The sequence below is a fragment of the Balaenoptera musculus genome, chromosome 19, assembly GCF_009873245.2.
Source record: "Balaenoptera musculus isolate JJ_BM4_2016_0621 chromosome 19, mBalMus1.pri.v3, whole genome shotgun sequence".
Lineage (NCBI taxonomy): Eukaryota > Metazoa > Chordata > Mammalia > Artiodactyla > Balaenopteridae > Balaenoptera > Balaenoptera musculus.
This window is the reverse complement of record NC_045803.1, coordinates 18,640,296-18,664,372: the sequence shown is the minus strand read 5'-3', so window position 1 is coordinate 18,664,372 and position 24,077 is coordinate 18,640,296. Positions and strand designations below refer to the sequence as shown.

General features: G+C 52.3%; 1 protein-coding gene across 1 annotated transcript in view; it reads right to left on the bottom strand.

Moving 5' to 3' along the window:
* Positions 1-24,077, bottom strand: part of PEPD (peptidase D) — a 113,452-nt gene that overhangs the window by 70,189 nt on the left and 19,186 nt on the right. Inside the window, exons 5-7 of the mRNA XM_036834513.1 lie at positions 18,565-18,612; positions 17,120-17,181; positions 8,795-8,839 (exon numbers count right to left, since the gene is read on the bottom strand). Of these exons, the coding sequence (XP_036690408.1) occupies positions 8,795-8,839; positions 17,120-17,181; positions 18,565-18,612 (155 nt within the window). The remainder of the gene's footprint in view (positions 1-8,794; positions 8,840-17,119; positions 17,182-18,564; positions 18,613-24,077) is intronic.

Below are 24,077 nucleotides of genomic sequence, written 5' to 3'. Positions count from 1 at the left end.
CCTTTATGAAGGTGACCTGCCTTCACCAAAGCTCCCACAGAGCCACCTCTCCCTCTCACAGAGGGAACACGCTCAAGCCCCCTCAAGATCAGCAAAGCGGAGAGTCATGATGGCAGATTAGCGCCTGCCCCTCCGTCCACAGCGCACCCCTCGTCCAGCCACTGCCCACCGCCGAGGCAGCTGAGGATGGCAGGGAAGGCGCCCCCACCTCCACCAGAGGCAGCTACCGACCTGTGCTGTCTCCACAACGCCCATGTAGGACAGCCAGCCATTTGTCGCTGGGAGGGGAGGAAGGCATTGTACAGCACAGGGACACCTTCCTAAGACTGTAAAACCTTCCAGGGGATGTAGGGGAGACAAACCCACAACCCACTGAGACTTCCTCCAGATGAACCCGCCTCCTTTGTTCAGGGGCAGACCCTGAAGCCTAAGCTTGCTCTCCGGCTCCACCTCGGGGCGCTGGGAGCAGCTCTACCCGGGGGAACAGAAAGCTGGTTCCCGTGCCCCGGAGGGTGTGGTCCAAATCCACTCACAGATAACCTAGCGGCCCCTGATGCTTCGTTCCTGCCCTGCTCGGCCCCAGCCCGAGGATCTGTGAGCTGGCAGCGGGTCTCTCTATTCTCCGACGCGGTGACGACCAGAGTGACAACACAGGTGGGAACCAGGCCCAGGCTACAACCGCCTCTGACCCCCTGCCTCTCTCTTCAGCCTAGAGCCCTGGTCCAGCCCTCTAGCCACCACTCCGGCCAACACTTTAGACCCCCTAGGACTTGTGCCCTTCGATCCACACAGGCTCGGCCGAACGCCCGCAAGGGGTGAACCAAAGCCCAGGCCTGTGTGTGCAGGACACGAAGGCTGAGGGGGAAAGCACTCAGCTGCGCGGACGGCACAGCCAGCTGCCACCTGCCTCCACACACCCAGCTCTGCCGGGAGCCACAGGGGGAGCGTCCAGGCTCCTCTCAACTTCCTCCACCTCGGGGCCCTCCCCGGGCTCCTTGTCACATGAATGAACTCATCCCCTACTTCCTGGAGAACACAGAAGCCAGCAGGTGGGCGTACTCTCACCTCTTCTCCAAACTCCCAAGCCCTCCCCACCCCCATCCTCCCCTCTCTCCCCGCCTACAAGGGAAGGGGTGCCCTCTCGTCAGTGAGGCTCAGCCCCCCAACACGCACACATGGGCTCAGATCCCAGCCCCCAACCGCCTCTGTGCACCTGCCCCTCTTACTGGAAGCTCCATGACCACTCACCTCCTCCTCCAGCCAAGCTTTCCCCCCCACCACCCAGCCACGCTTCCAGAAAGGAAACCCTGACAGTCCTTGCCTCTGGAGAGGAGGGAGAGCAGCTTTTACAAACCTCCTCCCCATCTTCTCACTAACCCTCTCCCCTCCCCTCTTCTCCCTTCAGGCCCTGCCACTCTGCCAGCACCGCCTCACCAACACGTGGGATAACAACCCCCAGGGTGCCAAACCCAGAGGCATTCCGTGACCTCCCAAGAGCAAGAGGCACCGTGACGCCTGCCTCTGCTGGCACGTGCTCGGCTGCCTCCCCTCCTCCACCTCTGACGGGCCCTCCCCTCCCTGCCCCCCGGCCTTGCCGCTGCACCTGCTCCCAAACCCCCCGCTCTGGCACAGGCCTCTCAGCTGCGTTCCACCTGCAGGACCCCCCCAGGCACCTCCAGCTCTGGCACAGTCCTCTCAGCTGCGTTCCACCTGCAGGACCCCCCCAGGCACCTCCAGCTCTGGCACAGGCCTCTCAGCTGCGTTCCACCTGCAGGACCCCCTCAGGCACCTCCAGCTCAGCAGGACAGAGACTCCCACCCTTCTGCAGGCTCCCGTCTCCAGCCACAGCTCCCCACCTCCCACTGCTTAATGCAGACACCTGGGCACCTCCCTCTCATCCGTCCATCACTCCCACATCCAACCGACGACCAAGGGCGGCAATTCCACCTCCGCAACCTCTCACGCCTCCCCTTTCGCTCCGTCCAGACCCCACTCTCTCCAGCCTGGACAACCTCTCCTGGCTCTTCTGGCCTCCAGGCCTGTCTGCTCCCCGACCATAGCTGTGGATCTTCGGGCAATGCAAATCTGACCAGGCTTTCCCTGGCTTAAAACCTTTAGTAGCCTCTAGATGTCGTCCAGATGAAGTTAAAACTCTATCCAGCGACCAGGAGGCTCTCTAGGCCACACCCTGCCTGTCTCCACCACTCATCCCCTCACCCCCGACAGGGACTCCTCTGCCTGGAACCAGCTCCTGCACATTCATCCTCTAGCTCCTTTCTCAGAAAGCGGGGAGGGGCTCCCTCCAGCCCCCTCCCAGGCTAGATCCCTCCCTCTATTCCCTGGGCAGTCTATGTGAATCCTCAGTAAGCTATCAGGCTTGTAATTTCCTTTTCATTTAAGTCTCCCCCTAAAAGCCCACAGCCCCGGAGGGCAGGGTCCCAGGGCTAGAACAGTGCCTGGCCCAGAGCAGACACACAGTAACTACAGGTTAGTAACAGTACCTGGGCATTGCACCAAAGCTGGAAAACACCTTACTTCCAACCAGGAGAGAGAATGGTTCATCTCAAAAAGAAAAGGAGGCCTCCTCCACCCCGCCCTCCCTGGGCTGTTCACCAGGTCGTGGTGGGATGTCGCACAGCCGGGCAGGCCCCGGGCAGCACAGGGCGTGGGGGACAGCCTCCCCGGGCCTCAGCAGTCCGAACTCCCACCACCGCTGCCTCACCCCCAGCCACAGAGGCAGGAAGAGGCAGCCCCAGCCTCAGAGGCCCACTTCACAGGCTCTCCGCTCACCTCCTCCCTGCCCCGTAGGCACCCTCAGTCTTGAAAAGAGCCGGGAAAAAGACTCCATCAGCCCAAGGAGAGAGGATTCTTGGAGCCCAGACCATGCTCCCTGCCTATGAGAGATGATAAGCACGTTGCGCCATGGAGGCCCAGAGTCCTGCTTTCTTTTCTGATTTCACTTTGGGGAAGATGACAAACCAGGCCTCTAGCTGGTTGCCTCAGGACTTATTTTTTTAGTCATGTTAAAAAAAAGCAAACTGAACCAGGGCAAAGGCAGTTCTCCAGTGAAGCCGGCCTGGCTGAGCACTGGCCTGGCCCAGTTGAATCCAAGCTTTAAGGGCCCTGAAAGTAAAGGCTGCTGTGTGCCGGCTCACCCAACTGTCCACAGGGTACTCTGGCGCTGAAGTCTCGCCCTGGCGCCAGGCGTCCCCACCTGGCCCCGTTATCTCCACAACACAAGCACCAGAAACTGTTTTTAAGATCACGGCAGAAAACAGTAAGACTTTCCAGCATTCTGCACAGTTTCTCCTCATCTGCAGGAAGACTTCACTGCCCTGAATTTGAGGAGGCTATTTCCTTTACTCCCGAGCACAAAAAGGCAAGGTAGGGGGATTCTGCTGGGGTTCAGTCTCTGTAGGCCCAGCCGCCTTGGAGTGAGGGATTCTGAGTGTCACACTCAGCCCCCGCCTTGTCCAGCCCAAGGACATGTGGGGTGGTGGTTAGAAGTATCATCTGCAAGGCTTCTATCCCCAGGGGAGGACGAAGGTCACCTCCTTCAGGAAGCATCAGAGGACCAAGGCTCAGGACAGGACAGCACTGATGCCACTTAAGACATCTGGGCAGGACTTCCCTGGTGGTGCAGTGGTTAAGAATCCGCCTGCCAATGCAGGGGACACGGGTTCGAGCCCTGGTCTGGGAAGCAGCTAAGCCTGTGCGCCACAACTACTGAGCCTGCGCTCTAGAGCCTGCGCGCCACAGCTACTGAGCCCACGTGCCACAATTACTGAAGCCTGCACGCCTAGAGCCCATGCTCCGCAACAAGAGAAGCCACCGCAATGAGAAGCCCCTGCACCACGACGAAGAGTAGCCCCTGCTCGCCACAACTAGAGAAAGCCCGTGCACAGCAACAAAGATCCAAAACAGCCAAAAATAATAATTAATTAGTTAATTAATTTAAAAAAAAAAGACATCTGGGCAGAAGGCAACTGAGGCTCTTCCGGCAGCAAGAGGAGGTGCCTGACGTGTGCAGGAGATGAAGGCACTCAGGCAGGGTCCCCAGCTCGTGGCCAGGCCTGTGAGTATCACCACATCAAGGGGGCTGCTTGAGGGGAAAGGCAGCACCACAGGCAGGGTGGCGGGGGTGAAGGCACAGAGTCCCCTGCTACTGGCCCGAAATGACAAAAACTGGACCAAGCTGAGATTCATTCGTGCAATCTTTTTTTTCCTTAAATATTCACAGGTCACAAAACTGCCTCTGGGCATTATATGCAGGATTAAGACATCAATTAAGTGAGGTCTGAATGCTCCACTGATTAAAATAGTACCAAGACAGGATGAAGTATTTCCAAAATCGGTCTCTAAGCATCAAAGTGCCACAGCGTTGCACAAAACCTACTTGAAGGGACAGGAATTCCATCTCTCCCGCAGATGAATGTGCAGGGGCTTCTGCGGGAGAGGAGTGCGGGAATTCCATACCGCATAACCCCCACGGCCATTCCATCCCTACCCTGTGACCCAGGGATTCAAAGGGTAAAATCCCAGAACAACAGGAGGGACAGAAAGGAAAGAGCTGGTTGGAATTACATATCCTCAGGAAGCTCAATCCATAAGTCCTCTCAGAGAAACCAGAGCCAGGAAGAAAACGGTGGTTCAGCCCGTGGTGAGCTGAGTGTGCCTGAGACCTGACCGGGGCCAGGCAGTCGCGAGCCACGTGCAGGGAGAGCTGGGACCAGGGCCTGAATGCTCCCACCTCCTGTGTCCAGCCTCCCAGTGCACAGTAAGTCAGGTTCTCCCCCCTACTCTCAGGTCCCCACTTTCCACTTGGCTTTCTCCTTGACTTAGGGTTAAATGCCTATTCACCGGGACACAAAGACAGCAAGCCTACTGGAATACTTTTCATACACACACCAAGAATCTGAGTCATCATCTACGTACCTTTTCTAATTTGGGACACATTACCCAGGATGCAGGATCCTGGTGCATGTCTGCCCCAAACCATTCACCCCTCACCGTCTCCCGTGCACAGATAGGCAGGGGAATAGAAATAGACAGCTTACCCCGCTGCCTGATGAATACACACAGGCCACCTCCGCTCCGTGTAATTAACAGCTCTAACACTGGCATGACACCGACTCAAGTTAACACGGCCTCACTCAAAACCCGAGAAGGTGCATAGCAATGGCTGACATGCTTGCTTTTCTGTGACGCTTCCAGAAGTGCTTAACTGAAATCCACGGCGCCGAGCTATTAGACAGCACAGAAGTATCTCCTTTTATTTCCTACCCCACCTTCAGATCAATTTAATCATCTGCTGAACAGGAAAGCAGAACCACAGCCTAAATTATGGAAGCGAGAGACGCCTGCTCTTATTAAGTTTCAACTTCTGACCTCCACGTTCAAACTGCAATACCTAGCACAAGGAAAGAAATGATCAGCTATGATCTCATGTTTGTGGGGAAGAAGAGTATGATTATAGAGGAATTTACAGGAAATCAAAAAGGTACTGCTTGAGAGAATGGAAAACAATAAAGCAGTCACAGAAAGGAAATGAGTGACACCCAAACATAAATGAGAAGTGAAGCTTCCCCTGTGCTGGGAGAGGCTGCCTGTTGCCTCCTAATCAGACAGGCTCCGGGAAGCATCCCAAATCCCCAGCTCAGCCGCTACCTGGGAGCTGGGGTACATGTGGGTGGCAGGGCGCCGTGCTGGGGGAAGCATAGCTGCACGTCCCCAGGCCCTCCACCCCACCACACCCTGGCCTCCACAAGATCTTTTCTGTGGGCTCTAAGCAGGTCGGATGGCCAAGAATGAACCGAGAGAGAGGCTGACACTCAGGCAGCACCCCCCGCCCCTCAGGGTACTCCTCAGAGCCACATGGGGCAGCATCAGAGCCTGGAACCATTGGCCTGGGCTCAGCTCCTGGCTTTTTCTTCGGCAAATCACTTTCCTGTGCCTCAGTTTGCTCACCTGTAGCATGGGGATAATCAGAGTCCTACCTTATAACATAAATAAAATACCTCTTTAAATAAGGTGACGTGTGTCAAGTGCTTAGCACAGCACCTTGCACAAAGGAAGTCTCAAAAGGTGACAGCATGATTACTAGGATGTGTTGTCACTTGACTTTTGCTCTCACTCAATCCTTGAGCCATCCATCAAGGGAGACCACGTCCACTCTGCAGGTGTGGAAACTGAGGCTTGGTGTTATACACGAACACCGTGTTCCCCCCAAATTCATAGGTTGAAACCTATCCCCAGCGTGATAGTATTTGGAGATAGGATCTTTGAGGGGTACTTAGGTTATGAGGGTGGAACCCTCATGAATGGGATTGGTACCCTTATAAAAGAGACCCTAGAGAACTCCCTCACCCCTTCTGCCATTTGAGGACACAGAAAGAAGACGGCCGTCTATGAACCAGAAAGTGGGTCCTCACCTTGGCCTTAGACCTCCCAGCGTCCAGAATTTTCAGAAATGAATTTCTGTTGCTCATAAGCCACCCCGTCTATGGTAATTGTTAGGCAGCATAAATCTTCACGTCCATGCTGTGAGTTAGGCATTACTACATCCCCATTTTATAGATGAAGAAGCTGACGCTCGGAGAAGTTAAGTGACTTCCTGAGGTGGGTGGGCTGGGGTGAGAATTTGGATATGCCCAACTGGATAGTTTTTCCATTACCCCAGGTAACTTCTCTCCACGGGCCGAGAGGGGGGCGTTGGAAAAAGCATCCAGGACAGGGGCCCAAAGATACATCAATGAGCCATAATTTAATACCATGGAAACCCAGTTTCTCCTGTAAATGAGGGGCCTGCCCGCCATTCCACCCAGAATCCTTTCTCCAGTTACCGGAGGAGGGAGATAACTCGCATGGCTCCCACCAAGAATGACTGCAGTCACTACAGAGGCCAGAACGCACGCTGCTAAAACACACCCCTGAGGCAGTAAGGACAACGTGACATTTCTAAAACAGTTCTACTGCCATCAAATGCCAAATAAGTCCTTTCTGCTGTTGGCTTTAATAAAACTGGGAAGTATCTTATGAACGCAGAATCTACCTAAGAGCCTTGGAAATGTCACCAGAATTAAAGCATGCTCGTTCCAAAGTGACAAACTAATGACTTGTCCCTCAGGAGATGCTGGGGTGCACAACCCAGCCCTGGTCTTCAAAGTACTCAGAATGTAAGCGGCCACAAGGGATGCCACATCTGGGACATAGGTGGACGCGGTCCCTGAGTAGCCAGGATTTATTCTTCTGCCAACTGGGGGCTACGGAGGGGCCAGGCATTTGTTACTTCATCAAAACAAGAAGAGGTGGCTGTGAGCTGGAAGGACACAAGCCCCCATGCTCACAGAGTGTGCGGCCAGGATGGGCACCGGGCCAGGGCTGCCGACAGAGCTGCTGGCCCGCCCACCCGCCAGCTCTCGCAAGGGTCAGTATCGATGCCTGTCGACAGCCCTCAGATCTTCGCCTCTGGACCAGCCTCTCTCCCATTGGCACCTGCCTCAAACTCAACACACCACAAACAAGTCCCTCACCTGCCAAAGCACCTGCCCCATCTTGGTGACACACCACCCAGCTGTTCAGGACAAAACCCCAGAGTCACATTCAACTCCACCCTTCACTCAGACATCAAGGCCGGTTCCTCTCAGGAGCGTTCCCCTTGACTGCCCCTTACTCTCAACTCTGTCACCTACCCCTCCACGGCCACCTGGACCCTGCAGCAGCCTCCTAACTGGCAGCCTGCTCCCACTCCTGCCCCACAGCTTTAAAAAACGCAAACCTGGGCTTCCCTGGTGGCGCAGTGGTTAAGAATCTGCCTGCCAATGCAGGCGACACGGGTTCGATCCCTGGCCCTGGAAGATCCCACATGCCGCGGAACAACTAAGCCCACGCACCGCAACTACTGAAGCCACATACCACAACTAGTGAAGCCCATGCGCCTAGAGCCCGTGCTCCACAACAATGAGAAGCCCGTGCACCACAATGAAGAGCAGCCCCCGCTTTCCGCAACTAGAGAAAGCCCGTGCGCAGCAATGAAGACCCAACACAGCCAAAAATTTTTTAAAAACAAATTAAAAAAAAAAGAAAACCTGATCCTACCATTCTCCTGCCTAAATCCTTGAAGGTTTCCCCTGGTTCCCATTTCTCTCAAGACAAAGTCCAGGCAGACACCACGGCCCACCCGGCCCCTGCCCGTCTCTCTAACCAACCTCAGGGGCCATTTCCACAGTGTGCGGCTCTAGGCTGGCCACACAAAGCCACCAACCTTTCTTGTCTCCAGCCTCTTCAAGGGCCCACAGAGGCGATGCCCAACTGGAGGCACCTTGCCCTGCTGTGACCCAGCAGAAAACACACTGCAGGTAGGGCTATCAGTACCAGCAAAAAAAGAGAGCAGGCAACATAAGACACGTAAAAAGGATGCCAACTAGTCAAGACATATGCATGACATGAGGAAAACATGTTTACCTTTCTGGTATTAGGATCATGTATGATGTTTATTTTTATTCTTTTTCACTAGCTACTTTAACTGAGCTATATACGTTTGGCTCATTTATGGTAAGATTTCTTTTAAAAACCCCTAAAGAAAAAGAGAAATTTAATTGACATTCGAGTGACGTGTGTCCTTTTGGAAAAAACAGACCAACTGACAAACAAAAAATACAAAACAGAAGAGGCTGAGACAAGAGTTCTAGGGACCAGCTTGTCTGAGGGGCTCTCTGAGATGGTGTGGGCGGGAACAGCAGGGTCTCTCACCTTCCTGGGCTGAGCATAACAAAGAGCCACAAGCCACACTCACCATTCCACAATCTCCGGATGAAGAATGGTGTTGTTGACATTGAACCTACAGACAGAAAACAAGTAAAGTCCATTAGTTCAGTGGTCTATCATCTCCCAGCAAGAAATACTTCATTCAAGACATACCAAGAGAAAGCCTGACCAAGAGAACTTTAACTTCATGACTCCCTGGACAACAGAAGGCCTGCTGCTGCTCACGTCCTGCAGCAGACTTGGCAGTCCAGGCCACGTCCTCCAAGTGTCGTCAGTTGGAGAACAAGCTGCTTGGCTGCAAAACGCCATCCTCCACCCTCGCTAGGCAGACAGCATAGCCTCTTCCATCAAGTATACCCACATACACATAATAGGAGTTCCAGAAGAAAAGGAGAGAGATAATGGAGCAGAAGAATATTTGAAAATACAATGGCCAAAAACTTTGCCGATTCAATGAAAAACATCAATGTAAACATCCATAAAGCTCAATGAACTCCAAGTGGGATAAACTCAAAAGAGATCCACACCCAGACACATAATCAAACTGTCAAAAGAAAACCTTAAAAGCAGTAAGAGAAAACAAATTCATCACACGCAAAGGATCTTCAGTAAGATTAGTGGCTGATTTCTCATCAGAAACTACAGAGGCCAGAAGGCAGAATACGGGATGACATATTCAAATTGCTAAAAGAAAAGTATCTGTCAACAAAGATTCCATATCCAGCAAAGCTATGCTTCATAAGTGAAAGAGAAATTAAAACAGTCCCAGATAAACAAAAACTGGGAGAATTCATCACTAGAAGACCTAGCTTATAAGAAATACTAAAAGGAATCTTTCAGACTATACTGAAAGGAGTTTCTAGAGAGTAACTAGGATCCATATAAGGAGAAAAAGGGCACTGGTAAAGGTAATTACATAGGCAAGTACAGAAACAGTGTAAATGTATTTTTTGTTTGTAAGTCCTATCTGATTTAAAAGACAACTGCGTAAAGCAATAATTATAAACCTGTGTAGATCACTGCGAAATGTATAAAGATGCAATCTGTATGCAATAACAGCACAAAGGAAGGGAGCATAATTTTTGTGTACTCTTGAAATCAACTGATATTAATGCAAACTAGATTATTACAAGTTTAAGAAGTCATTTGTAATCCTCTGGGTAACCACTAAGAAAATAACTAAAATATACAGAAAATGAAATAAAAAAGGAATCAAAACTGTATACTGCAAAAAAATCAATTAAACACAAAAGAAGGGAGTAATGGAGAAACTGAGGAACAAAGATTATATATGACACAGAAAACTAATAACAAAATGGCAGAAAGAAGGTTTTCCTTATCAGTAATTACTTTAGATGTAAATGGATTAAATTTTCCAATTAAAAAACAAGGATTGGCAGAATAGATGGGAAAAAAAAAGATTCAGCTATATGCTCAAAAGAGACACTTTAGACTCAAAGACACAAGATGAAAGTGAAAGGATGGGAAAAGATATATTATGCAAACAGAAACCAATATATCCATAGACTGGAATATTTCTCAGCCATAAAAATGACCAAAGTACTGATTCATGCTACAACATGGATGAATTTTGAAAACACAGTGAATGAAGCCAGATATAAAAGGCCACATACTGTATGACTCCGTTTATATCAAATGCTAAAGTAGGCAAATCCATAAAGACAGAAAATAGATTAGTGGTGGCCAAGGGAATGACTGCTAATGGGTACAGGGTTTCTTCTTGGGTGATGAAAATATTCTAAAATTGATTGTGATGACGACTGCACAAATCTATAGACATACAAAAAGGCATTTTAGTTGTACAGTTTAAGTGGGTCAGTTGTAAAGTATGTGAATTATATTCCAACAAAGCTGTTTTTAAAAACTTACTGAATTATACACATAATGAATTTTATTGTATATAAATTTTATTCTAATAAAATTGATTTATAAAAATTGACAGAAATGAGAAACAGATAAATCGACAAGCATAGTTTCAGATTTTCACATACCTCTTCTGATGACAGAACAAGCAAACAGAGAAATCAGTAAAGTTGCAGAAGATACAAACAATACAATTAACCAACTTAATTTCATTGACATATACAGAACACTACAGCCAACAACTGCAGACTACATGCTCTCATTAAGTATACATGAAACACTTATCATGAAACAATAACATATGTTGGAAGTTTCAACAAATTTCAAAGGGATGAAATACAGAGAATATTCATTGGTACAGTAGAATTAAACTAGGAATCAGTAACAGAAAAATATAAAATCCAAAATTGTTTGGGAATTAAGCAATAAACTTCTAAATACCTACAGTTCAAAGAAGAGATAATAATAAAATCAGAAAATAAAACCATGAAATATCGTAATTGGCGAAATGCAGCTAAAGTAGTGCTTAGAGAAAAATTTATAGCTCTAAATGTAGGCAGTAGAAAAGAACGTTGAAAATCAATGATCTAAACTTCCATCCCGGGACTTCCCTGGTGGCACAGTGGTTAAGAATCTGCCTGCCAACGCAGGGGACATGGGTTTGACCCCTGGTCCAGGAAGAGCCCACATGCCACAGAGCTACTGGGCTCACGTGCCGCAACTACTGAAGCCTGTGTGACGCAACTACTGAGCCTGCATGCTGCAACTACTGAAGCCCACGCGCCTAGAGCCCGTGCTCCGCAACAAGAGAAGTCACAGCAATGAGAAGCTCATGCACTGCAAGGAAGAGCGGGCCCCCGCTTGGCACAAGTAGAGAAAGCCCGCGTGCAGCAATGAAGACCCGACGCAGCCAAATAAATAAATCAATAAAAATAAACTTCCATCCCAGAAATATCTTTCTTCTTTCTCAATGAACCAGAGAAAGAACAAATAAAACCTAAAAAGATTAGAAATTTTTTAAAGCAAAAAATCAATGAAATAAGAAGCAAACATACAATAGAGAAAAATCTACAAAGCCAAAAGTTCTTTGATAAGATGAACATAACTGAAAAGGGAACCCAGGAGACAAAAGGATCAGGTTGGGACACTTCTGTCATGTGTGACTCAGAGCTCAAGCTATCAGTGAGACAGCTAGGTAAGCGCAATGTGTCTCAGCACAATGTATGGTCCTCAGCAGAGAAGCCTTGGGAAGCCTTCAATCCTCAAGATTCTGAGCCCTGCTCCATCTCAAGCCAGGATATCACACAGGGCATATAGGATTGTGACCCACCAGGAATCCTCCATGGCCTCACTGATGGGTGTTTGAAAACACCTATCTAATGCTGTGGTTGTGCACCTGGTACCCCCACTTCTGGCTGAAGGAGGGACAAGGAGGGGGAGAGGGAAGGAGGTATTAGCAGGCTGAAAGGATTACAGATCTTCGAAGCTTTCAGGATCCCTAACTATAAAAATAAGACTACTTAATTCAAAGTCTACCAAAATGTTGAAGAATCAAGCCCTACTTGTGAAATATCAAAGAGACCACAGAGAGCCAACGTGGCTCAGAGTGAAGAACAGAGCAGGAGATGACATAAATAAAGACGGCAATATAGACTGTCTCCCATTCTGCCAAATATCACTTTGACGCTAGGAAAAGCGATGGCCTATCTCCTCAAAAGCCAAACACGCCAGTAAAATCTCACGTTACAAAACATACGTACATATACACACGTGCACACACACACACACAAACAGCAAGGTGACCAGGCACAAAGACATAGATGCAAACACACAGAAACACACACAGACAGGCATACGCTTAGAAAAGAGGCGCAGGCAGACACACACAGATGTATATTCATGGACACAGGCAAATACATTCACACACACACACACACACACAAAGGCATAAACTTGGACTAACACACAAAGATCCACACCCAAATATACACACAAACAGAAACACAGACTCACACAAATGCACACTCAGACACAAAAACATCCAGATAGAGAAACACCCTCAGACACACACATAAGAGTCCAAAAGACATTCACTGCAACATCAGTGGTTTAACTCAGGTAATGAAATTTGAACATTCCTTGCTTTCGCCTCTGTGCTAGTTAGAGCTTTCCACAACGAGCATGTAATAACTGTGTAAAATCAACAACAAAGCCCACCAGAGCCCATGAAGATGGGGAATGTCCTGGAAGCAGAGGGTACCTCCCTGGTGGGCTCTAGCTGTGGGCTGGGTGATCGACAGTGAGTAGTATAAGCCCAGCCAGCCCCGCCCCAGCCCCCGGGCTCCTCCCTGCAGTTTCTAACTGGAAGATGGAGAACAGGTCCCAGAAGGCCCCCCACTCCACCCGCAATGGGGGCTGGGGCGGGTTCTTGTCTCTTCAGGAGACTCATGGAGATTCCATGAGCCATAATCAGAACCTCAATCCAAATTGTTAACTTGATACATAAGTTAACAGTAACCAGAAAGCCACTGGTCCCCACACCACAGACTGGCATTTTATTGTAACTGTCGAGTTTTAATAATGTCCCTCTATTTCTTGGGTTTGAAAATTCACATCCCTGAACGTTAATATTCCTGCATTAATAACCCCCAAATTCAGCAATTTCATATTTAACTGCTTATTTAAATGGAATTAATTTGTAACCAATCGTCGTCAAATATGCAAGGCAATTTAAGTAAATGCCAGAAGATAAGAAATATGCTTATCCTGAATAACCAGCTAATGTAAGACATCGACCATGTTTCTCCGTCAGACAACGGCGTGAAACAGCGCTCTCCACTCGCTGCCCCTGCCCAGGGCTCCTGGGCAGCCTGCCTGCCTTGGAGGGAACTGTCTCAGGCCAAGAAGGCGGCCCATAGGCCACCTGGCCCCCCACAGATAACCTCTTTCCCTTCATAGCCAGGGTCTGTCTGTCTGTCCATCTGTCTGAGGAAAGCCTGCTCTCAAGTCTACCTCCCCTCTGATGCTAACAAAGACGAATCACGTCTGCCTTTGCTCCCAGCTGCAGGACCCCGCTGCTCCAGGCAGCTGTGGTATGTGCCGCCCCCAGGAAGAAGGAGTCTTTCCTGTGGAGCTACCCTCTCCACAGACCAGCCCCGGCCCTGCCCTCACCAGCACCTGGCAACGAGCACCTGACCCTGTCCTCTGGCCGGAACCCACTACAGGGCCTGCTCCTTCCACCCCTTCCCCGGGAGCTACCCAGGCTCCAATCCCGCTGTACAGGGAGCTGTGGCCGGGGCTGGAGTCAAATTCAGCACGAGGCCTACAGACTGTCCCCACCTGCTCCCGTCACCCGAGCATAATCACACCCTGGCTCCCCAGGGAGGACAAGGCCACACCCCCTGGTGAGCCCAGGGGCCCCCGGCCATGGGGAGATCCCAGCGCATGTCTACCACCCGACCCCGCCTCTGTCTCCCCGCTCCGAGTCCTCTGCCGACCCCACCACTGTGACACCTGGCACACCCCCTGCCATGGGCAGCGGGCGACCTGGCCCTGATCTGGGAAGGCCAAGGGAGGTCTGAGGGCTCCCAGGACCAAACCCACAGCCCCACCGAGGTGACAGGCCCGAGGCAGCCAACCCTGAGGAGCCACGTCCGGAGAGCTGACAGGCTGACTGCCTAGCTGGGTGGACAGCCGAGGCCACTGTTGCATCACAAGCTCCCTCCTGCCCCCAGGCCAAGCGGTGAAGGTGGCCTGGCGTGGCCCATCAGGACAAACCGAGAGGCCAAAACCTGAACTTCTGCCAGACCAGGTCAATGAAGGATCCAAGATGGGAGGTGCTGCAGAGAAGTTCAAAAGGGTCAAAAACAAAAATTCCAGGAATAAAGCACTGCATTAGGGCAGTGAGAAGCGACCAACGATAGAAGCAGTTGAGTATTGGAAAGTAGGACGACAGCAAGATTCATCTTGCATAGGAAACAGGCTATTATTATCCCTGCAAACTGCTGGAGGTGCTCATGGCTGGCAAGTGAATGCGGTCACTGAGCCGCAACAGCTCTGGAGGACAAGGGCCTCTCCAGCCTGGCGCAGGGGCCGAAAGGTGGCAGAGCTGGGGTGGGTGGGAGACAGGGGGCTGAGCTGCACCCAGACCCCAGGAATACAGACACGACTTTCTGCAGGGAAGGTGCTGGCAGGGGGCCCGAGGTCAGTGGCCACAGCACGCAGGTTGGGGGGGTACCCAAATGGAGCAACCCCTAAGGGCGGAGCTACACGAAGGGTGCCACAGTGGGATGTGAGGCCCAAAGCAAGGTGTGAGGGGACAGGAGGGGAGGGAGTACCACAGGGAGGCGGGGGGACCCCAAGGCAGGGAGGGCTCTCACCTGCGATACTTCAGCCAAGTCAGAAAACTCAGCCTGCCACATGGGTGTGGAAATGAATTCCCCCAGCATGGCGGCAGGCACTCAGCCCAGCAGTGAGGGGCCTGGGGAGCGGCTCGGAGTCAGCCCCCGTCTGGACTGGACCACGGGTTGGAGAGGGCCAGCCTGGGAGAGTGTGCAAAGTTAAGGCTCTCCAAAAAGCCTCCCAAGGTGGGGTGGGGTGTTGGCCAAGCACAGGATCCTCTGGGCTCTTGGCAGGGGCCACGGGGACTCAGGGAGCAGCAGGGAACAGAGGCTGGGGTCTGCTCAGTGGAGGGAGAGGTCAGTTCACAGTGGGACTCCTCCCGGGGGAGTGGGGACGAGGCCTCAACTTCCAGTGCTCACAGAGAGTGATGATGTCCCTGGAGTCCCCCACCGCTCCCCCAGAAAACCTTAGGGAGCAGCCAGGAGCCATCCCCACCACACCACCCCCGGGGCCTGGGCCCTGGGTGCTTGAGAAGGCGTTCTCTGCAGCAGAGACCTCGGCTGTGGGGGCGGGGAAGAAAGACCCCACAGCTCACTGACATCCAGAAATCTTGTCATCGGAGATCCTGAAGTCCACTGGCCCACTACACAGCTGGGGAAACTGAGGCTCGGAGGGGCACTGGGGCGTGATGGGGGTTTGCTCGTGGGCAACTGTTTATTAAGCACCAGCTCCACGCCAGGCTCCGGACGAGCGGGATCTCATTTCATCCCACAGCAAGCCTGAGATGCACCGTGCTTCACATGGGAGAGCTGAGGCTCAGAGGCGAGTTCTGCTAAGGTCACAGAACCGGTCGGTGTGGCAGCAACCACGGCTCCCTCCTTCTAGCTCAGGGCTTCCCCACAAGGCAGGGAGACCCAAGTCGAGACTGGAGAGGCCAGCCCACGGGACCAGAGTGGAGGCAGGTGAGCAGGGCACAGGAGCCGCCCCGCACCGGGCAGTACTGGGGCACCAGGGGAGGCTCGGATCAGGAGAGGCCGCAGCAAGCTGCGCCCCGTACCACTCCCCTCAAGGGCCTGGAGAAAGACAGCGGCTCCACGGCCAGCATCTCAACGAGCTGGGCTAATCACTGCCGGTGTGGGAGGCGAGGCCGCTCTGGGGAGCTCCCAAGAGGATGCGGAGATGCGTGCGATGAAAAGAAGCAAACCTGATGCCCCACCACTCTTATCGCTGGGGGAAGTGATACATATTTATGAGCTCATAATCTCTCCTAATCGCATCACGCATCACACATACGCACAAATTCCCGTGGCTCAGGCTCATACATAATTATAAGGCACTTCCTCGGTCCACCAAAGGACAGAGGATGCCGTGGTGCAGAGTACAGGTGGGGGGGGGAGGGGCTAGGGCCGGAGAAACAGGAGACCAGGCGAGCTGTCCACACTCGGCAGCCCCAAGGAGCAGCTGCCTCCCCTCAAGGGCTCATCTGCTGCAGCCTCGGGCCCTACAGACCACCTCCCGCAGGGCCCGTCAGCAGCCAGCCCGGGGACACAGGGGCCAGGGTGTGAGGGTGGCAAGGCGGGAGAGGTGCTGGCTCCCTGTGCCCAACACCTGCCCTCCTGCCTGGAGAGGCCTAGAAGGGGAACAGAGCTGGGGGGCTCGGCCTGGGGCTACGCTGGGGAGCAAGGGCAGGTAAGGGGGGGGCCATCTGGGACTGGGGCAGCAGGGGACACGGGGAAGTTGTGAGCCAGGCTGCGGCAGGTCAGGGGCTAGGAGTGAGGGGAGGGGGCTGATAAAAACGAAGACCACGGAGCTCAGAGCAGGTCCCTGGAAGGAAAACAGCCGCCCCATGTGTGTGCACGGTGGCCAGGGCTCCCTAAGCACGTGGCGGGCCTGTGCTTTCACGGTAGAGCTTGACAGGGAAGTGGCATCGATCCTTAAAGTCAAGGTTGGAGTGAATTTAGGCAAATTATTTTTCTAAGCATGTCCTCGAATCACCCAATCTAATCCCTTTTTAGCATCCTCCTGTTTGTGTGTTTTGTGTCTAGTCTGTAGACTGGGCCAGCCTGCTGGTGAAAATGTGAGCTGACGGAGGATGAAGGGAGACGGTTCCCGGGGCCCCAGGACTCACTTGCTGATGCCCTCGAAGGAGGCCTCCCTGCAGATGCTGCCACTGTCGGTGTTGACGCCGCGCTGGAGAGAGAGAGGGAACGTGAGGGCGCGGACCCACCACACGGGGCGACGACGGGGAGCCCCCGCCTCAGCCCAGCCAACCCACCCCTGCCCGCCTTTCAGGTAACTCCAGGCCAGGCCCCAGCACAAGGGCAGCCCTCCTTTCTCTGCTGCAGCTTGAAAAGGAGAGAAAGCAAGGCCTCCTCCATCCAAGCACCTTGCTGACCCCAGCTCAGGCTGCCTGGGCACAGGTGGAGGCTGGGTGAGAAGACCTCGGACCAGGACCACCTCCAACCACAAATCCCTCCGCCGCCCCAAGGCTGGCTGGTCTCCCTGTGCACGTGTGTGCACACACGCTCCCCACAGACAGTGTCCTGAAAAGCACTGCCAAATCCGGCCCTTCCAGAGACGCGGGTGTGACCCGACTCAGGCAGGAGGGGCCTTTCTCCGTGACACCGAGACTCTGTGTTACATTCCTCTCCTTTCCCTAATTGTAAGGAGACTCCAACTGGAACTCAGACAGGAGCGGAGACAAAACAGAAGATTCAGAGGAAAACGTGCCATCACCAGAGAGGCCAGGCCTTTTAATTCTTCCTCAAGACCTTCAGGTCGATGTCTAATTGTATCCCCCCAAATAAAACACACTGAACCCTCCATGACCACAGTCGTAACGCTTCTTCTCAGCCATCAAAACAGCAGGGTGGAAAAAAGAGATCATGTGTAGTGCTAACAAAAATAACTGAGAAAAACTATTTCAGTAAACATCAATTAACAAAGGAGAGAAGGGTCACTTTGGGAGGGTAGAAGGGCTGCATACTCTTCATATTTGAAGCTCCCCAAGGTTGAAGAAGTATAAGGAAGCAGACTTCTTCTCAGAGTCATTTCAAAGCCTCAGCACCCCCTCCCCGCCCTGCGAGGATGCACCGTGCACCCCTGCCTACCCCAGGCTGCAGCAGGCCCTCCGTCATTTAGTGCCCCGAGTCCAAAATCTGATGCCACGCAGCCCAGCACCCTCATGGGCAGATGCAAAGGGTGTGTTTTTCAAACTCTATCAACAACGGAGGAGACACAGTGTGGAAGCAAACTGATATTCTACATCCACAAACCCCGAGAGTTCAACCTGACACAAATACATCCTCTAGTCAGGTTTTAACCCTCGGAGTACACGTGGCGTCTTGTCCACAGTGGCCTCGGGACAGGACACAGCCCAGGTCGACTGGAGAATGGAGGACGGGTCCTGGACACGTTTAGCAATTCAGACTGAGGTGTCACTATTTATCATCAATGACCGTTGCTCTCAGTTTTCAATCCTCCCCATGCCCTGACCTCTGCAGGGGCAAGCGGCTCCCTAAAGCCCCTCCCCGTACTCAAACGCTGCCTGGTCCCTGAACACCAGCCACTTACCAAAGTGAGGAGGACGGAGGGGCTCCGTGATGTCAGGACGCTGGCGATCTGAAAGGTCAGAAAGAAAAATCCACTTTAGCGCCACCACGTGAAGCCTGATGGTGATGACGTACCAGCGTTATTAAATACTGACAGCTCACACTGATCAAGCACGTCCTTAAAACAGAAGTTTACAGAGAATAAGGGACTTCTGAAAGCCACACAGCTATCAGGTAACAGAGAGGGATCCAAACCTAAACCTGGCTTCCCCACGTGCTGCCCTGGCTCCGAGCCCCACACAGATCCCAGCTCCAAACAGCCAGACCCACCCGCCCTCCAAGGCTAGCACCTCTGTTCATCTGCCTGGTCCCTCATGGAAGACCAACTGAGGCAATCTCTTCGGCACTGGTGCCCAGGGTAGACACCCTCCTCCCTGCCCCCGTTCATCCCCCTGACCACATGGACTTACCACCCCCAACCCCACATCCTCGCTTTCCATCCCTCCCACGGCCCACTCAGGCCCCTGCACGCTGGCTGTTTCCCACCCGACCCCCTGAACGAGCTTGCCACGCAAGATCACCTCCCCATGCCTTTGCCTGGGCTCTCACCTCTGCCTGGGACGCCTTCTCCCCATCTTAGCCGCTTCCTCAATTTGAACTCAGGACTGAGGTCTCTGGCCCCCCGGCGGGTTGGTCCACTCCCTCCTCTACTGCCCCCCTGGCCGATCACACTGCCTCGGCCATGACATCCTCACCCCAAGGGTGCGGGCCACCCCGGTGGGACCACCTTCTTCCTCTCCTGGCCCCACCCCTCAGTGTGCTCTGCATCTTGGCCACTGCAGCTCCTACCGTATTGAGCCCCCTCCCCACGCTCCCACCCTAAACTCTCACACCCTGACACAGGGCGAGAGTGAGGAAGATTTGTTGTTTGTTGTTTCAACAGCTTTATTGAGTCATCACCGACATACTCTACGCTGCACATTATTTGAAGTGCACATTTTGATAAGTTCTGACACACATATATATATATATATATATATATATATATATATATATATATATATATGCTTTTTAATACTGAGAGGCTCCCAGAGAAAACCTGGAAGATACCGAAAACTATAAAAAGATAAAATACACCTACAAAACCATCCCCTGAGACTTTTTATCTCTGCACATAAAAACAGAGATCTGTAATGACATTTGGATCATATGAAGTTACATGCTTCGCTTATTTCCTGTCATTAAATATTCTTCAAACACGCCATTTTTACCAGTCACTACCGCGGGGGATGGTAAAAGTCCAGGGAACACTTGATTACACAGCCTGTGCCAGTCACTGCAGACTCATCTCATGTAACCACCCAGGAAGCTGGTACTGCAAATGTCCAGATTTCACCAGTGAAAAGGCTTATGGGTTAATCTGCCCATAGTTAAAAGAGAGCACAGGGGTGGCTGTGTCATATTCTCTTAACAGATCTGGCATAGTTTATTTATTCATTCCTCTACTGGGCACTTACATTATTTCTAATTATTAACTTTATAAATCATGCCCTGATGGACATCCTGATATAAAGTCTTTACTTCCTTAAAAAAAAAAAAATTGACCCGGTGAAACTGCTGGGCGACAAGCCCCGTACTTCGTCAAGGTTTTGATGCTCACGGCCAGATGACTCTCTGGATGTGTACCAACCACCCTCCCACCAGCAAGCCCAACGCTCCATCTCCCTGGACCCTCCTCGCTTGCTCAGCAACTGCTCTGAGAATGACTGAAGCCCAGCCTCTGAGCTGCACACACAACAGCGTGGTGAGTCGCTAGCACGCCCCAGGCCCTCTGCGAGGAGGGGGCGGCTCATTAGAAGGAACCAGAGCCGCACTTGTCGGGCCCTGGGTGTGTTGTTACGGCGACTGAAGGGTCTACATTCATCAGCACAGAGCGCGTCCGTCAATTACGGCAGCACAACCAGAGCACGAGTAGGCACTTGGGAATTGTATGTGCTATTGTCCTTGGGAGAGGGGAGCAGGATAACAAATGTGTGGGCTGCTGGTTTTTCTCTCGGCTGTGACTCAGGACGTGCTGCTTGGGGATAATGGAGGAGAAAGCAGCCCTCTCAAAGCCACCCGATGTGCAGACGGATGGAGGAGGCCTGACGAAGCAGGCCGGGCGTCTGCTGGTCCGGGCAGGGCAGCATCTTTTATTGATCATGAACGCTTGAGTGGGCCCTGGTTACCTCTGTGGCTGCAAAACCTCCCCCAGCCAGGCCGCTGCACCTGTCCTTCCCCGTGGAGACCAATCAGTGCTACACTCTCGTCAGCACACCCTGATTCCCTGCCTCCGAAATTAAGGCAACGGACGTTGAGGCAGCTATGCGTCACCGGTGGGAAACACAGCTCCGCACACAGGACGACGTGGCTCTGTCCACACGGGGCCTCATTTCCATGGACCAGTGGTCACTGGGGACCCACCAGCTCTCATGAACCAGTGCTGTTAAACGCCTTGCCTTGCTTCATGCCACAGCATCGGTTTCCCAGGTAGCCTGGCCTCTCCGGCAGGTCACAGTGGACGGCACGCACAGAACTCCTCAGGGCCCTGTGGACAAGGATCCTCCCCTGGGGACAGTCAGAGGCTTCCCGTGGACACCTCACGCACCCTCGTGCCCAAAGCTCCCACCAGGCCTGCTGGCCACTCTTCAAGGGTGATGATCCAGAAAAAGGGGCTGGACAATCTTTGACCAGTGCTGTCAAGAAAGCCTGCACTGCTCCGGGAGCTGGGCTTCACTGTGCAAAAAGCAAAGCTTTTAAAAATAAACCTTTTTCACGGCAGTCTGAAACAGGGCTGCACGCTGGCGGCCAGCAATGCATTTAAAATTTTCAATTTGGGGGGAATTCCTTGGCAGTCCAGTGGTTGGGACTCCGCGCTCTCACTGCCAAGGGTCCGGGTTTGATCCCTAGTCGGGGAACTAGGATCGCACAAGCCGCGTGGTGCAGCCAAAATAAATAGCTAAATAAAAATTAAAAAATAAAAATTTCAATTTGTTTCTAAAATTTAAACATTGGGAAAGACCACGAACAACATGGATTTGCAGCTACTCATGAACAACTGGTGTATCTAGTAACCTGGGGTGAGCAGTCCCACACAGCATTCAGAGGGCCTGCCGCAGACCCCACCACTCCCTGACGCCTCTACCCACCGAAGCAGAGAGGCAGGCAGCATCTATCACTGTGCTGCCACCAAGGCCTCTTACATCCAAGCCAGTGACCCTGGCAACATCTGCCTGGTGCCATAAAGGAGAACACAAAACGTGCCCTCCGCCCGGCCAACTCCCGTCCCCATGAACACCAGCCACTGCACTGCACCTTGATAGCAATGTCTAGTAGCCCCTCTCAAGGTTCTCCTGAGCTCCCCCCTCTCAGGGGAGCCACCATTCACTCTACCTTCTCAATAAACTCAGGATCACCTACAGGAGGAGGGAAACTAGATAGCCAGGTTTGCTACATCAGACACCTGTACTGTACATGTGGTATCGAGTGACGGGCCACAGCCTGGGGTGGGGGCTTCCTGCCTTCTTTCACAGGAGACAAGTGTCAGCTGCTTCTTGTCTGTGATTTATAGCCAAGGCTGCCCAAGGTTAGATCAAGCTGAGCACCACAGAACTGGTCCAGGGAACCCTTCCCCAACATAAAGGGCTTCCTGTCGCTCTCCATGATGGAGTAGCCCCAGGCACCCTCGAGTGCCTCCCAGCCCAGGTGTCTGTACTTGAGTCGGGCACCATTTCAAGCCACAGAAAATCAAAGGCACTTGGGAGCCTTGTCACCTCTGGAGGCGTGTCCTGCAGCATCTGTTCACTTCTGACAGGGCAAAGGCAGAGGTGGAGGGCGAACCCCTGGGGTCCAAAGTTGGTGGGGTCCGTGGCCATGCGGCCGTGGATGAGGCCCTTCACTGCTTGGAGCCTTGGATTCCTCTTAACGGGGTGAGACTGTGGCCCACCACGGGACAGGGTGGAGGGAGGAGGGGATCTGTGTGAGCTGCCGAGGTTGCTGGAACCCACAGGTGCCACCCTGGAGTGAAGCACCTGTCCCACGGTCCACAGGAGCCCTCGTTTCCAATAAGATCCATAGCAGTAATAGTCACAACGAGGCCGATTAACGATGACAGTGATAACGGCGCGGCCCCGCAGAAAGCTCCGTGCTCTCAACTCCACTGAAGCCTTCACTTAAGATTCTGCTTCATAAATACAGACTCAGAATGAGCTGGTCTGTGGGGCTGTAATTCTACACTATCATGACAGGCTTTCCTGGCCTGACACTCAAGACCTCTTCTGTTTTACTGCATTTGGAGGCCGGCTCTCCTTCTCGCCAGAAATCACTGTGTAAATGGAGCTGAGTTCACGGCCACCACCCCCCTCCCCGCCCACCCCGGTCATAAAAGCAAAAACACCAGACTGTGGCTGGGAGGCTGCGGCAGAGAGACGCTCTGACCTGATGCGCTGAGCCTCAGGGCCCATCCCAGGCTGCCCCCTCCAGGTTTCACACCGAGGAGACCCAGAAGGTCAAGGTCCCAAAGAGCAATAATGTTAAGATGCAGTTTACAAAGGCAGGAGGGATACACCCACCAAAGGAGAGGGTCAGAACAAAATCAGAACTAAGGATGGGTGTCCCTCTCTCTCTAGCACTTCAAAAATACAAGGTACAGTAAGTCCCTTACACATGAACCTTCAAGTTGCAAACTTTCAGAGATGCGTAAGTGCATTCCACCAACATCAGGTGTGAGTGAAATTGCAGCTTGCCCTCCATCTCCTATTGCTGATGATCCTTCAGCTCTACCATCTCCCACCTCCTCTTCCTCCTCCAGTCAGTAACTCTTCTTGCCCGTTCACTCAATGCCAGCCCCTGTATGCCAGCTGTTGTACTGCACTACTGTACTTTTCAAGGTACTGTACTGTAAGATTAAAAATGTTTTCTGTATTTTTTGTGTTTGTTTTTTATGTATTATTTGTGTGAAAAGTATCATAAACCTATTACAGTACAGTGCTATATAGCCGATTGTGTTAGTTGGGCACCTAGGCTAACCTTGTTGCACTTACAAATTGAACTTACGAACATGCTCTCGGAATGGAGCTCGTTCATTTGTAAGGGACTTACTGTAAGTGGCAAATGACCTCATTAGGGGTGTACAAATAAATGTTCAGACTATTGGAGATCCTATACCCAAAGGTCGATGCAACACATCACGTGTATATTAACAGACTCTTTAGATGCTATGAGTCACCCCCAATAACCTGGTATTGAAATCACATGACATAAAATAAAGACCCACCAAAAGCCCCCCTGCCTTCACACTCTAGCCAGACAGAAGGTGCTGCAGATACAGGCCCCATGGAAGTAAGGGGCACTCCTCCACGACGCCCTCCTGACTGGGCACCACCCTACGGCTGACTATCCACCCGTGCGGTCACCTTCTGCACCAGACCGTGCCCCTGGCTGCTGAGTTCAGCCCTGGGTCCCAACCAGCTCTGATGTCCACACGTCCCTGGGACT